We start from the raw sequence: 14,775 nt of genomic DNA, 5'->3' as shown, positions 1-14,775 counted from the left end.
AAGCTGTTTTGATCCCGTTGCCTGTGCACTTGAAGCGAAACCCTCTATGCTCAAGCAGTGCATGTATCTCCTGCTAGACCCCGTGCTGCTCTCCCACTCTTACACACCCGTACGGTACTCAAAAATGACAACGAATACGAAAATAGAAGACAATCTCTAGACGACAATCTCACACGCGGCTCGCCAGGAGCTTCTGGGCATTCTGAACTCAACCCTCTCCACTTTCTTGTCCCTGCACTCAGTAGCCATCGAGCTCGGGCGGCTCCTCGTTACCGTCGTTGACGCGCGTGTCGACCAGCTCGCCCTTGTAGCCCATACGCACGGCAAACCTGATTCGCTCCTCCCTTTCGAAAGTGTCAGCCAAGCCAGAACAATCTTGCTTTGTTTTTCTGCTCACCACTCGCGGAACCACTCGCCCTCGCGACGTCCGAGAAGGTAGTGGATACCCTTGGGGCCGTGGAGCAGGAGGGGGTTACGGGGCACCTCTGGGTGAAGCTTGAACATGGCCGGGAGACGGTCGCGGGCCATCTCGATGGTCTCCTGCCTGAACGTCGCAGGGAGCGGAGGGTAGACCTTCATGCCGTCTGAGAGGAGTTAGACCGCCGCCTGAACCAATAAAACTTACATGTGGCTGTGGCGACCGAGTATGGCCCACCGCCGTAACGGTTCCAGCGCTGCCAGATCCAGATGATGGGGTAGATGAGTGTGATGACCAGGAAGAAGAAGACGATGGGAGTGTAGATGGCCTCGACGAGACGGTTCGCGGGGCGAATAACCACCTGTTGCTGTTCAAGCTCGATCATGATGCGGATGTTGGCGGTGGGCTGGTATCCTGCCGAGATAATGGCACGCTCAATCGCTGTACGCAGGTTCTCACGATCCCAGCCCCATACATTCTTGGTGAGGGTAAAGCTCTTGAGCCATCCTGGGTCGGAGCAGTACTGCTCACACCACGCCCGCAAGAGACGCTCGTGGTGGTCTTCGCCGTGAGTGGTTGATCCGAGGAGGGCCTCTTCGTCGGTGCCGGCGGTACCTGGACGCGTACCCAGCGCGATACGACCGGGAGCGACGCTGCCCTCGGCGAACAGTTCTTCGTTGCCCTCGATGGGCGTCCACGGCGCACGTCCGCGGGTGTAGAGGTTCTGTCCCCACCGGTCCCACATGGAGACTTCGGTGCTGTTGGCCTTGCGTCCGGTCATGCCAGAGATGAGAGCGCCGGCACCAGGTGGCGCGGGGCGGCCGTACGTCTTGGACAGGGAACCGCGGTACGCAGGAATATGGGGGCGCGTCGCGAAGAGCGCGACATTGGCCTTGTTCTCTGGGTGGTCATAGACGGGACCCAGGTTGATAAAAAAGTCAAAGTCGGTGACCTGGTAAGTGGTACCAGCTTGAACGGAGCGGGGCACGCCGTTTTCAATAACCGTCTGTTGGCGAGTGGACACTTCGGTGCGTGTAGCGTAGCACCTGATTTTGACACCAGGAGCGCCGAGGGTCTGCGCACGGATAAAGTCGTACAGCACATTCGCTGTGGGTTAGTGCATGCTCACACAAATAACCCACGGTCATTGAGCTTTGGGTCCCAGCTCTCGTTGCGACCGCCGACGACGCGCATCTCGATTTCGGGGCCGGCGTCGATGGCATCGCGCGTGATCATGGGTTCGGCATGCGGCGGGCCTGCGAACAGGAGGTCCATGGTCTCTGGCCACTGGCGGCTTGGGGGAGCCGCCGCAGCCGACGACGAACCAACTCCATCGGGGCTGATGCTGAGGGGATAGTTGGAGCCGCGAGAGGGACCGCCCGTGACGGAGACAGACTCTGAGATTGAATCGTACGCAGGTGGGACGTCGTCGAGGAGGCCAAAGCCTGCCGAGGTGGAAGGGGAGCCCGAGGTCGTGGAGGAGCGATTGGCCTCGTATACCATTGGTGTTGGAATGGGGATGGATGGATGGTGTGTCTCGAGGAAGCAACGGTCTGAAGCCATAAATGAGGGTGACGCGTGCGTCCACATGGGTGCGTCTTTAGAAGGCGGTGCTCGCGGATTCCTTCGGTTCCGGTCGACTCTTTGTGGGCGCGTGGCTCCTTTATGGACTATGCTGACGTGTAGGCTCTGAAATGTCCACGTCTGTTACGTGTCAGGCGCATTCGGGAACGGTCGAGCAACGCGACAAGCATGTGCATCAGGTACTTACACGCGCCGAGATAATGCATATACACGACGAGCACTGGCAGACAGGCAGCGAACACTATAATGAAATCGCCCTCGCCTGCGCAGGCCTATGACGTCACGCGGAACCACTCTTCAATCTGACCGATGGTATCCATCAGCCCTTGCCCATTCATGCTCAGCTGGATCGCCACTGCGTTCCCACTCATCTCGGTTCATGGCCAACGCACCCGGCATCACCTTCCACCCCTTGGGTGGATCGACTACTGTCAACTGCGTGGCCACGCCGAGGAGCGGTGAAATAAGAGCGTCCAGTTGGCGGCCAGCTCCCTCCGTCCCACCACTGCTGGACACGGAGCGGACGGGCGAAAACCGCATCTTACAGACAACGACGAGTTCGGCGGGCTTCTGATCTTGATTGGTGTTCCCGAGGTCGATGCTGAGCGCATCGGGGTCCCAGTCGGACCCTCGCACATAGTGGATTCGCAGGACGAGCCGACGAACGCCGCTGGGAACCTTGAGCGGGGCAGATGGCTCGTGGGCGTCTATCGGGAGTAACAGCGTCTTTGGGAACAACTCTGGTGGCCATGTCACGGCCTGTGACGGCATGTGGGAGCCGGAGACGGCGAAGAACTGTATCGTGTCGGCATTCAGGCCAAGTTGTTGCACAAGCCGAAGGCTATCAGGATTGACGATGTATAGATTGTGGATGTGTTGCAGCGCGTCCCTCACGGCGGCGTTTAGAGGCTCCACCACCAGCGGTTCGTCGTCGTCCTCGCCCCCGATGTGCACTACTTCTGAACCCAGCGCAATGTCATAGTACTTGCCACTGCGATGATATCGCATGAGAGGTGCACAGCGGTCCTGGGTGTAAATACACACCGCCCTCGAGGCACCGGGGCCATAGATTATATCCTGACGTTCTGGGAGAAGGCTGACCATCCCACATAGCCTTCGGTCGACGGTTCTCTTGACATGGTGCGAGACGAGGCGGAGGGGCAGGAGGGAAGAAGGCGGGGCATGAGCCAGGACGAGATCAAGCAAGTGCGGAAACGCACTTGCGTCGAGCCGCGTCACCGGGGGATCGCTCGTACCAGGGTCATCGTTGACATTCTGTGTTGTTGTTGTTGTCGTTGTTTTTTTTGTTGCTGTTTTTGCTTTTGAAGCTGCGGTGCCCATGACAGAATGAAGATGGACAGAGTAGAGTCAAGAGTTGATGAACACGAATGTGCCCATCGAGACTTGGCGCGTGACGCGACTCTTTCTCCGTTTCCGGTACATGCGTTCGGCTATATCCGGTGCCCGCCGTGCGGTCTTGGGTGGCGCAGTGGGTTTTTGCCTGCATCTATTCTGCACACACTGCCCTTACAAATTACAAGTCCTCAACAGCTCCTGCAGTACAGTCCGTGTACATTACTTGTCCATACTTTACTTGAGCCGTGCCATGTCGTGCTCCTGGGCACATACCCACTCCCGCCCAGCCGTCCATCCTGCGTCACTCCACGGCCAATCGTCTGCGGTCGGCTTAACTGCCTGTCGCGGCGGTTCCCAGCCCTCGGGAGGGTCGCTGATGACCAGCCGCGTCTCCGGGTGAAGATAACGTTCCAGCATCGTATCTAGACCTTGCCATTCCTCAGGCTCAAGGGTACCGGTGTCCAAGTCGGGGTCCCTCTTGTCGAAGCGAACGAAAAGGTCCTCCAGGTGTTCGCCTTCCCCGAGATAAAGACGGAGCGCGTCCGGGTTCCATACAAGCCTGGGGAACCCATGCTTTCCGTACAAGACAGTCAGTGCTACACGTTTAAGCCCACGGATTGTAAAAGGGCAAGAACGGGCATTGCACAAGACGGTGACTATCAGGGTGGACGGAGAGAGGCTCTCGGGCCACTGGAAGCCGCGGTATCCGAGGTCGACTTGGGTCGTCTGCACCGTTTCGGCATTCACACCTAGGGATTTGGCAAGGTCCACGTCCATGAGCCACGAGAATTCGAGACAGCGGATGTGTTGTAAAGCATCACGCAGGTCGGCGTTGGCTGTGAGCGGGGTCCCGTGCTTGAGGATGTAGAGGTCGTCCACTTGTTCCCCTTCGAGAGCGATCACATAGGGGCTGTTCATCCGAGGTCGATACTCCCAGGAGTTTTGTCGACGCAAGTCATGACGGTACAGCAGCGGATGGAGACACGTATTGGACGAAGAATTCATGTTGAGTGTCACAACGCCAGCGTAGTGGAAACTGTGATAGTGAACCTCGGGTAGTTGAGTGAGAATGCGCTGCTTTTCGAGCTTGACATTGACGAACAGGTTCCTGTCCACTTGCTTCTTGAACTGACGACATACGAGACGATACGGGAGGAGATCCTTGCCTGGGACTCGTGCAACAAGGTATGCAATGATGGTGTCGAGAAAGTGGGGGAACGTGTCCGTGTCTAGGACAAGAGACCAGTCTGTGTCGAGCACTGGAGTCGGTTCAGAAGTTGAGTCGCCATCGACGGTGGTCATGACGACGTGAGGCCTAGTGGTGGTAATTGGGACACATGAGGAGACGGTATATAAAAGAAGACTGCAAGACGCGGGGTGGCAAACAAAAGAGATGTTGCGGGAGAACACAGTTGTCCTCACATGACCGCACGGATCTATACATTGAAGGCACGATGAACAAATACCACGATGAACAAATACAAACAAAAAGTGACGTCGGGATTCAATTCCCCCGTCGGTTCGCCAAGTGTTTTTGGTAGAAATGTGACGCGAAAAATGCGCCCGTCGTTTCCTTTTCATCGTCCATGATGCGCGAATCAGATCACACTGGCGCACTGGATACAATGCCCGTCATCCTATGACAACTGCATCATCGGACCATCGGCGTCTCTGCCACAGATCATCAACGGCTACGCACCAGGCCGCCAGGCTTCAAGTTTGAGATTTTTGTCGCTGACGTCATGGCCTCGTTTGCGGCTGCCGCAGGTTTCACAACAAACGAGTCCTCTGCTGTGTCATATGGATCCGGCACCAGCTTGTGGCCTCTACGTCTGCGTCCCTGTCTCCACCCAACGCAAAAACTTTCACCGACGCGTGCACAGTGTTATCCACACCGGCCAGCACCAGGGCATGCCGAGTCCGAGATACGCAGGCCACGGCGGCCGGCAGTGATCGTCGTCACCTCCGTCCACCCCGTCCCGTCGCTCCATGGGGTCGGTCTCTCGGCCCCATCTCTCCAATAGTGCGGTCTCTTCCCTTTTGGAGGTCCATCCTGGAGAGACCCAGTCGCCTGATCGCCTGGGTGGGTCACCCGGGCTGTATTTGGGGCCTCGAGGGAGCAACGGCCGCGGTCTCCGATATTTTCCCGGTTAGCAGACGTCGGCTTTCGCCTTGGGCCGCGGAGAACCAGCAAAGAGAGTATGACGGCCGGTATGCACTCGGCCACCTAGATACTAGGGGAAGGAATAGATGACGATGACCATGGAAGTGACGACGATCTGGAAGATGGTATACCCGACTTCTCACCCCTCCGTGTCTCAAATTCGTGTACCAGAACGAGGCTCATACCCATGCTCCGATGACCGGTCTCAAGGCCGACAACGACCGTGACTTGGCGGTGCGAGCTTTGCAGCGCAGTAGTGTGGCCTTTGACGGGTCGGGACCCGCTCCGCCCCGTCTCCGCGTCGTCGCTCGCCCTCCAAGCTGGAGAGAAAGACCGCGCCGTGGGGCTTTTCGACCCAGCGCCATGGGGCAGATGACCTTGTGGCGGGTCCACAACTGTGTGCCAGCGGGGACTTGGGGCCGACAAGCGGGGGGGAAACAGACAGCAGGGGGGCCTCGGTTGCAGTGAAGGACTTCGTCTCGCTCCGGTATCACGCGAACACGACGTGACCTGGCCTCGTATGGGCCCGGCAGTGCAGGTGTGGGATAGGGACGTTGGTGAGGCAATTGACGACGAACCAGTACGAGCTCTAGGACGTCGGCGTCCCTTTGTCACTCCATGCCTGAAGGCACCTGGAAGAACTGTCGCGTAGGAGTAGGGGGAAGGATCACACGATCAACCCCTCCAGCCGTTCGCACTTGCTGTCCAGCCTCAACGTTACCATCTACCATGGCCAACGATGGCAAGTTTGACGCTGAACAATGGTCGATCCAGTCTGCCATGAGTAGCAGTAGCTGTGCTCCCAGGTCACTACCAGTTGCGGTGTACTCGTAACTGCATCGTCAGCCACCACCTGCCCACTTTGCAGACCCCCCGTTTACATAGCCGTCGGCTTGAAGTGTTTGGTTTTGTCTGCTGGATCGCAGGCACTTTGCACGGAGGTTCCTTGATCCCTTGAGCGTCATCGTCCCTGGGAAGGGGCTGAGTTAAAGATACCCATGTGCTCAAGCCATCCACGCCATCACAAGCCACGGCGCCGCCAGTGCGCGTTATCGCTGCTGCCCATTCCTTCAAAGAAGATCTCTATCAAACGCGTGCGCTGCCTGCCCACTTCGTCGACAAGAAAAATCCCGGTGTTCCTCCTTCCCAACCCAACGACGCTGTTGGAGTTGGCTTTGTGCATCAGAGGTGTGCTGCGCCTTCCACAGCGTGATCCAGGTGCACGCAGGTGGTGCTGGCCCCTTACGCAAGCATTTTTCTTGATTTTTTTTTTTTGCTTGCGGTGAATGACCGCATACATGGCTCTCGGCCGAGGAACCACCCAGGGCCACGGCGGACATATGGCGGCGGCATTGGACATGTGTCCTCCTTAACCTGGGTTTTCCTGACACACGTGTCCAGCTCGCCGGCGGCAATGACGGTGCCACCGTAGTCATCAAGGGTGGCATCGGGACGATGGACCCTGCGTACCAGTCGTTGAAAGGTTTCGTCTACCTTTCAGCGACGTCTTCGCCCTCCACCCCCTCCAGTCCCCTCCAGTCCTCGTCCGACAATTCGGGCGCCGGGACTCCGACTCCGGGGACTCGTGGAGTTTGGAGAGCTGGCAAACTGGGGTGCGCGCCGTGGGTCCCCCCTATATCTATCTGGCTTTTGTGTCCCACCTCCATTGTTCCCCACGTTGTACAACCACCCATTCACCACCACCATGCCCACATCAAACAAGAAGGCGCTCACGCTATGCCTGTTCCAGTCGCTCGCTGGAGTCATCTTCGGTTGGGGAAACTCGGAGGGAGGTGTCCTGGTATGTACAGTGAAACCCGCTTGCTGGGCGGGTCGTGTGGGCATGCCATGGCCGCGACGCTGACACGAGTTCTTCTAGTTTAACATGGACAACTTCAAGGAGCGTTTCGGCACCTGTGACGCCGCGGGCGTTTGTGCTCTTTCTACCACTCGCCAGAGTGCTTTCACCGGATTGCTGTCTCTCGGTGCCATCTTTGGCGCCGTCTGCGCTGGTACCATTGCCGACAAGGTGAGTTGCGCAGCACATAGTGTCAATGCTGACGTCAGATTGGTCTGCGTGTTACCTGCATTCTCTTCATCTGTATCCACATGATTGGCGCTGCCATTGAGGTGAGTTTTTTTCGTCGTTTTCCGACACCTTCCACGTCACTCGCTGACTTTTCGTCCAGACTTCGGGCAAGGTGTACGAGCAGATTTACGTTGCTCGTGTGCTCCTTGGTCTTGGTATCGGTGCCACCTCTGGTCTTGTTCCCGTTTTCCAGGCCGAGGCCAGCCCTCCCAAGTACCGTGGTCTTGTCACTGGAAGCTTCCAGCTCTGTGTCACCATGGGTATCTGGGGTGTCTCCATGTGCGGCTGGGGTATGTCGTCGTACAAGGGTGCCATCAGCTGGCGCCTCACTTCGGGTCTTGCCATGGCCTACGACGTCGGACTCCTTGTCGGTTTCATCCTCATGCCCGAGAGCCCCCGCTTCCTCGCCAAGAAGGGTCTCACGGACAAGGCCCGCAAGTCGCTCGCCAACCTCCGTGGTGTCCCCGTCGACTCTGCCGAGATTGACGCCGAGTTCGCCGAGGTCGAGATCAAGGCTGCCGAGGACAAGTCCCGCGGCGACGTCAGCTACAAGGAGTGCTTCAGCATGAAGGACCGCATCCTCTGGCGTGTCATGATCGGTGTCTGCGTTCAGATCGGTCAGCAGATCACCGGTATCAACTTCTTCTTCTCGTACGGTGTTCAGTTCGCCCAGACCGCCGGCCTTTCCAACTCGTACATCTTCCAGATCATCCTCGCCTCCGTCAACGTCGCCATGTCGTTCCCTGGTATCTTGCTGGTCGAGCGTGCCGGCCGTCGCCCCGTCCTCCTTTACGGTGCCGCCCTCATGTTCGTCGGCCAGATTGTCACCGGTTCCGTTTCCAAGGCCTACCCTGAGAGCAAGGTCGCCGGTGATGTTCTTATCGCCTTCACCTGTGTCTTCGTCGCCTCGTTCGCCGCTTCGTGGGGCCCTGTCGCCTGGGTTGTCTGTGGCGAGTCGTTCCCCATCCGTCTCTCGTCGCGCTGCGTCACCATCGCCACCGGTGCCAACTGGCTGATGTCGCTCGTCATTGCCTTTGCCGCCCCCCAGATCCAGGCCCGTATCGGTACCGGTATCACCTTCGTCTGGGCCGGCTGCCTCGCCCTCACTTTCCTCTTCACCCTCTTCTGCGTCCCTGAGACCCGTGGCATGTCCATCGACGAGGTCGACGAGATGTACCTCTCGCGCGTTCCCGCCTTCAAGACCAAGGGCAAGAAGGTCGACGACCTCACCCTCACCCGCACCAGCACCCAGACTGTCGCTGGCGAGGAGAGCGACAAGCACACAAAGTCGGCTAGCCACCACACTTAAAAGGATAGACTATATTGCACGGACGGAGTGTTTGGTCGTGTAGGGCTGCGGCCCGAGCGCGCCAAACGCCCGCCACATCTGTTTTCGTAGCATTTTTCAATATTATCATCTTCACATAACATGCATACATTCATTTCTACTGTCAACAGACACTGTATCCACTTGCAGGTGGCTCGTGGTCACTGTCAATCTCATCCTGCTATTCAGTGCCGGGTCCGAGTGTCTCACGGTTCGGCACTGGACTCTCAGACCTTCTTGTTGTGCTCTTGCCAACGATGTTGATATGAATACACAGAGCAACAGCAGCGCAGAGGCCGCACAACCTCACGTCATCTCCCCCTACCGCGGCGCCTTTGCATTGATGGCTCGACCCAATCCATATACAGACTCTGAGCCGAGTTGCAGAGCAATTCTCCCACCACACATGGACATGCCCTACTTCACTCACTCCACGGCCCGCCTCCGACAGCCAATCCACGGCCGCCACACGCGGTCACCATGTATCCCCTCCCAGCTAATCTCCACGGGGTCCGCGTCGCGGTTCCACATATCGAGGGGGATGACCTCTGCGTCTGGCAGTGGCCCGTCCCGTGGCGGGTCGATGAGCGTCAGACGCGTATCGGGTCCCATCAGCGGCTCGAGCATGGCGCTCAGCCCCGCACTGTCGCTTGGATGGCTGATACAGCCGCAGACCGTCTCCGTTGGTCTCTTGTGGCACTGGACCACAATCTCGGGTATGCCTCCCTCCCCGACGTCGAGGTCGAGGGCGGCAGGGTCCCACGCGCTGCACTCCCAGCCATACGTCAGAACCAGGACGAGCCGGCGAAGCCTGCGCAGGCGGAGCGGTACGCCGCTCTCGAACGGCACGCTCACCCACAGCACCAGCCGCGTCGGCGCCAGGTCTGTCGGCCAGGTCGGGACAGGTGCCGCTGCAGCACGGGGGTTATGCCACGAATGCCACCCGCGTTGCTGGGTGTGGTGTACGCTGAAGATTGAGACGGTGAGAATCCGGACCGTGGCTGCACGCACGCCCAGGGCAGCGGCCTCGTCCAGGTCGCGGACGTGGCCCAGGTCGAGGACCTGCACGTGCTGCAGCGCATCCTGCATGTCGGGCACGTACCGCGCGGCCAACCACGGGTCGGGCGGCGCGCGAGCGTTTTCGTTTTCGGCGTCGTCGTTGCGGTCGCCGCACATCGCTCGCATGTGGACACCATATGGATCGACGGCCGGTAACATTCCGGCTCCCCGGGCCAGGAGGGGGATCCGGTCGCCAACGTTGATGTGGAGATTGCACATCCGCACGCCTCCCATCGACCGTGCCGGCGCGATGGTCGTGTGGGAACATAGGCGCCGGTCGATGACGACTTTGAACCGCCGCGACACGAGGCGGAGCGGGGTGAGTGTGGATGGGACGTGGCTCGGGAGGTGGTCCAGGACGAGGTCTAGGAGGTGTGGGAAGGCGCTGGCGTCGAGGACTGGGTGGTCCATGTCGACTGCGCCGTGCATGTCGCTGCGAAAGGTGGTTCACAGTGGACAAGCAGAGTTGTGTCGAGTAGATTGTGCCAGTGGGGCCGAGCTCTGGGGGTGCCTGTGATGACGTGACGTCCGGCAATACCCGTCCACCCGTCCACCAGCTGTCTTGTGCAGATTATTACAATGCCGGCTGGCGGGCTGTATGCATAAAGTATAGAACGTGTGAACATGTGGTGACCGCTACCAGTCGCTGCTACCCATGCTTCCAATGCTGCCAATGCTCTCGGGTGGCTCGGGCGAGTACGTGTCGGCAGTGAGTTGCGTGTCGTGCGTGATGGGGTCCTGCGTGGTGGTGAATCCAGTGATTTGAGTGTCGACAATGTCGTCTTGGGACCCGTCGTCGTAGTCGCCCACATCCATATCCTCTTGAACAGAGCTCTCCAGCTCGTCTTCCTCGACCTCCATGGAGTCTGAAGCTGGCACAGGAGTCTCCCGTTCGTCGTCCTCGTTTTCGTCCGAGTCTCCGTCGCCAGCTTCCACTCGTTGGTCCTCAGTAACCTCCTCTGGGGCCTCCTCAGCATCCACCTCAGCGTCCGCTTGGGATTCCACCTCATCTCCCTGCTCCCCCTCTCCGTCATCTCCCTCCCAGCCTGCCTCCTCCGACTCCTCCGACTCCTCCCCTTCACTCCCAGTCCCACTCGCGACCCACTCCTCAACACCCTCGTCACTCTCCACCTCCATCTCGCTCTCGTCGCTGCCAACAAGCCAGTGGCCCTCCCCCTTGCGGGCCTTGCGCCATCCAAGGGTGTGGCGGACTCGGACCCTGCCACCCTCTTTGAACGTCGACGTGCGTGGGAAGAGTTCGGTACGGCGGCGAACTGCGCGGCGGTTGCGACGGGTTTCTTGGATCGTTGCAATGAGGTCTCTGTATGCTGTAACACTTGTTAGCACTCGTCCAGCTGTATGCCGTTTGTTACAAAGCTGAAATGGGACTCACCCTGTTGAGCGTCGCGCACATCCTCGTCCTCGTCCTCGGCCTCTGTGGCGCCCGTGTCCCTCCGCTTGCGCTTACGCGCTGGCTGGCGCTCCTTGGCATTGACCCACGCGGTGCCGTCAATAATGATTCGGGTGTCGTTGTCAACGACTGCATGGTCGAGCTGACGGGACACGGCGTTGTCGAGCGCCGAGTCGGCCACGTCCAGAGCATCGTCAAGTGCCTCGTCCTCATCGTCTGTGACTGTTGAGATGATCTCCCACTCGTCGTCGAGCGGGTCCACGGCCGTCTGGGCTTCGGGCAGGTTGGAAATGTCCGGTGGGACAACGCCGGCGTCCATCCACGAGGTGAGGTCGTGCTCGACAAATGTGCGTGGGGGGCTCGGGGGTCTGCGCGCCTCTGATTGAAGCGGAGACCGGGACCGAGACCGAGACCGGGACCGAGAGGAAGACCGGGACCGAGAGGGAGAAGAAGACCGAGAGGGAGACTGGGAGCGCGGACGGTGGGTACGGTCGGGAGTGACGGGGTTGGCGGTACTGTTACGGCGACTGCTGCGATCTGGTGTGCCGGCTTCACTGCCTATCCCCGAAAACTGCTTTTTGGCCTCGGAGAAGACCTCCCGGGGTCGCTTCTCGCCGCGCAGAGCGATCGCCCCACGGACATGGGCGACATCGACTTCTTCGGTCTTGTTCTGCACCGCCTGTTGCTCGGCAATGATGACGGCCTGGTAGACGAGTGGTTTCAGGTAGGCGAGGACCTCGGTATAGAGCTCGCCAAGGACGGGGAAAGAGATGGCGGGGGCTGGCCTGTCACTGTGTGCCTTGGCGTAGGCCGTGATGGCGTCGCCCATGTGGGCGTAGTTGAACAGCTCCCAGCCCTGCTGGGTGAGGTAGCGATCCATGCCCAACTCGCCGAGACGGACAATCTCGGGGTCGTGGACGGCGATACTCTCGGCGTGCTTTTTGCGTTTGGCACCGGGTCTTGATTCCAAAGCCAGGCTCTTGTCGGGCTGTCTGCCAAACACAGCGTCAGGGCCGCCGCCCTCGGTGATCTGGTTCTGGGTCATACCCTGCTTGAGGAGAGCACGGAGACGATACTGTTGACGGTTACGTTTGCGGTTGACAAGGGTACGCAACCTCGCACGCTGGGCGGGCGTACGCTCCTTCTTGGCAATGGCGTCGAGCTTTTCAATCTCGCGGTTGTCCTTGACGATCGGGTCCTCATCGTCGTCTGATGAAGACTCCGAGTTGTAGATTCCGACCAGGTCTGTCGTCGACTTTTCTTCAGAGACCTTGAGCAGGCCATCTAGTGTGGAGAGCTTGTCGACGTCAAGCGAGCCTCCGTACTCGTTCAACAGGGTCTCCGATGAGGGCGCTCTCTTGCGTCGTGCGGGAACCGCGGCGTCGGTAATGAGCCGATCAAGTGTTTCGCTAAACTCTTCCTCAATCTCCAGCCAAAGGTCGTCGACAGAGTACGCTCCAGTGTCAATCAAGTGATCTCGCCATTGACGAGACTCGTCGTGCTGGCGGATGCGATCGCCGAGGTGTTGCTTACCCCACCGAAGGGCGGCGAGGTATTCCTCCACCAGGGCGACCGACTTGGTTCCCACGTCGAGGGAAATGAGATCGGGGCGAAGTCGCGAGTGCCGCGCAAGGGCAGCAAAGAAGAGGGCCTTCTCGTCGGACGTCCACAGGCAGTTGCTTGGAGGAATGACAGACCACTCGAACTGGGTGTGGGGCAGGTCATTGTGGGCGAGCGAGAGTCTGCCGTCGAGATGTGCTGCCGAGCGCTTCATGTGTCTGTCCAGGTCGGAGATGTACCATTTGAGACCTGGCAGCTCGGCATCCGTGTCAGTGGCCGATGCCTCCGTGCGGGAAGGACCAGCCTCTGCGTTGTCTGGAAGGGGCGTGTGTGAGCTGGTGTCAGAGGAGGGCACGCACCTGGCATGGGCCGAGAAGCTGTCGAAGAGTCGGCGCTGTTACGGGGCAAGGTCGTTGACCCTTCGTCGCCGTCGTGCATGCTGATGTTGCGTGACAGACGACGCCGGAGGGATGGGGATGGATGATGTTGTTGATGATTGTTGTGGTCAGAAGATCTGAAATTAAGAGGCAGGAACTGCGTTCCGTCACCTGGGTGCGTGCCTGGAATTCCACTGACCACTGGCCACTCTGGGACGGGACGAGGACGCCAACATCATCATCATCGTCTCCCTCTTCCGTCTTATCACATCTCTCATCTCCACAATGCCCAACATTAGGACATTCCAGAGCCTCGTAAGCTGAAGTAGGCTTTTGTGTCCCAGCTGACAATCAGAGCCGCGACCAGACGCCACCACCCCGCAACGACCGTGAGGGCGCCGAGCTCTATGCCGGTGGCGAGCGCAGGTTCGTCTCTTAGTGTTTCCTTGCTCTCTGAGGCTCATACACTGACGTTTAGCGGCCTTGCTGTGCAGAACCCCAACGACCCCAGCGCCGGAGGTCCGGCTGGCGGCGACAACCCTCGGAGCGTGGTCGAGAACATTCTGCAGCAGGCGATGAAGTGAGCTTCCTCATTCGTGTCGTGCGTGCTGACAAACAGCTCTGGCCCTCCCTCCGGCCGTCCTAGCCGCTCGGCGACCCCTCACGACTCGTGGGGTGGCGTGGGACACACTCTGGGATCGGATGAGGTCGAGAGCGTGCCTGTGGGCGAGGCCCCAGCCGCCGCCGCCGATGAAGGCGAAGTGCAGCAGCGCACGCTCACCTTCTGGCGCGATGGCTTCAGCATCGAGGACGGCGAGCTGTACAAGTACGAGGCTCCCGGTAACCGCGAGCTGTTGGCCGCCATCCAGGCCGGCCGTGCGCCTGTCTCACTCTTCAACGTGGCCTACGACCAGCCCCTCGAGCTCGTCGTCCAGCAGCGTACGAATGAAGACTACCGTGAGCCTCCCAAGGCCCCCGCCAAGCCATTCAGCGGCGGCGGCAACCGTCTGGGCTCTGTTGTTCCCAGCGTCGCTGCTGCCAGCTCCTCGCTCGGCGGTTCGTCGGCCCCTGCTCCAGCTGCGGCTCCCGCGGCGTCGTCTTCGACTCCAGCTGGTATCAACCTCGACGCGTCAAAGCCGGCCACCAGCGTTCAGATCCGTCTCGGCGACGGCTCGCGCCTCGTCGCCCGCGTCAACCTCGACCACACTGTTGGCGACATTCGCGCGTTTGTGACCGCGTCTCGCCCTGACCCTCGCCCATTCGTGCTCCAGACCACCTTCCCTTCCCGCGAGCTCAAGGACGACGAGACTGTTGACGGTGCCAAGCTCGCCAACGCCGTCGTCGTTCAGCGCTACACGTGATAAGAACTTTAGAGTAGTAGATTACTCGGACACGGACGTCTCCTTTTACATGGTTGTGCATATGGGATG

At 59.5% G+C, this 14,775-nt stretch overlaps 7 protein-coding genes across 7 annotated transcripts; 2 read left to right on the top strand and 5 right to left on the bottom strand.

The window, feature by feature from the left end:
- Nucleotides 1-238: 238 nt before the first annotated feature.
- EHS24_009074 (uncharacterized protein) lies at nt 239-1,921 on the bottom strand (the record flags this gene model as incomplete). Its single annotated transcript, XM_028624369.1, has 4 exons — nt 239-344; nt 398-584; nt 626-1,441; nt 1,561-1,921. The coding sequence occupies 4 exons, from the start codon at nt 1,919-1,921 to the stop codon at nt 239-241; spliced, it is 1,470 nt and encodes a 489-aa protein (XP_028475441.1).
- Nucleotides 1,922-2,299: 378 nt separating this feature from the next.
- EHS24_009073 (uncharacterized protein) lies at nt 2,300-3,010 on the bottom strand (the record flags this gene model as incomplete). Its single annotated transcript, XM_028624368.1, has 1 exon — nt 2,300-3,010. The coding sequence occupies one exon, from the start codon at nt 3,008-3,010 to the stop codon at nt 2,300-2,302; it is 711 nt and encodes a 236-aa protein (XP_028475440.1).
- A 582-nt stretch (nt 3,011-3,592) lies between these two features.
- EHS24_009072 (uncharacterized protein) lies at nt 3,593-4,660 on the bottom strand (the record flags this gene model as incomplete). The annotated part of the gene is made up of 1 exon (XM_028624367.1): nt 3,593-4,660. One exon carries the CDS (start codon nt 4,658-4,660, stop codon nt 3,593-3,595), a length of 1,068 nt encoding a protein of 355 aa, XP_028475439.1.
- Nucleotides 4,661-7,227: 2,567 nt separating this feature from the next.
- On the top strand, nt 7,228-8,920 carry EHS24_009071 (uncharacterized protein; the record flags this gene model as incomplete). Its single annotated transcript, XM_028624366.1, has 4 exons — nt 7,228-7,323; nt 7,402-7,551; nt 7,590-7,652; nt 7,712-8,920. The coding sequence occupies 4 exons, from the start codon at nt 7,228-7,230 to the stop codon at nt 8,918-8,920; spliced, it is 1,518 nt and encodes a 505-aa protein (XP_028475438.1).
- A 444-nt stretch (nt 8,921-9,364) lies between these two features.
- EHS24_009070 (uncharacterized protein) lies at nt 9,365-10,156 on the bottom strand (the record flags this gene model as incomplete). The annotated part of the gene is made up of 1 exon (XM_028624365.1): nt 9,365-10,156. One exon carries the CDS (start codon nt 10,154-10,156, stop codon nt 9,365-9,367), a length of 792 nt encoding a protein of 263 aa, XP_028475437.1.
- A 477-nt stretch (nt 10,157-10,633) lies between these two features.
- EHS24_009069 (uncharacterized protein) lies at nt 10,634-13,406 on the bottom strand (the record flags this gene model as incomplete). The annotated part of the gene is made up of 4 exons (XM_028624364.1): nt 10,634-11,325; nt 11,391-11,776; nt 11,846-13,283; nt 13,328-13,406. 4 exons carry the CDS (start codon nt 13,404-13,406, stop codon nt 10,634-10,636), a joined length of 2,595 nt encoding a protein of 864 aa, XP_028475436.1.
- Nucleotides 13,407-13,630: 224 nt separating this feature from the next.
- EHS24_009068 (uncharacterized protein) lies at nt 13,631-14,706 on the top strand (the record flags this gene model as incomplete). The annotated part of the gene is made up of 4 exons (XM_028624363.1): nt 13,631-13,660; nt 13,701-13,771; nt 13,824-13,925; nt 13,965-14,706. 4 exons carry the CDS (start codon nt 13,631-13,633, stop codon nt 14,704-14,706), a joined length of 945 nt encoding a protein of 314 aa, XP_028475435.1.
- Between the last annotated feature and the right edge of the window lie 69 nt (nt 14,707-14,775).

This window comes from Apiotrichum porosum, assembly GCF_003942205.1.
Source record: "Apiotrichum porosum strain DSM 27194 chromosome Unknown scaffold_8, whole genome shotgun sequence".
Lineage (NCBI taxonomy): Eukaryota > Fungi > Basidiomycota > Tremellomycetes > Trichosporonales > Trichosporonaceae > Apiotrichum > Apiotrichum porosum.
This window is presented reverse-complemented; position numbering and strand designations above follow the sequence as displayed.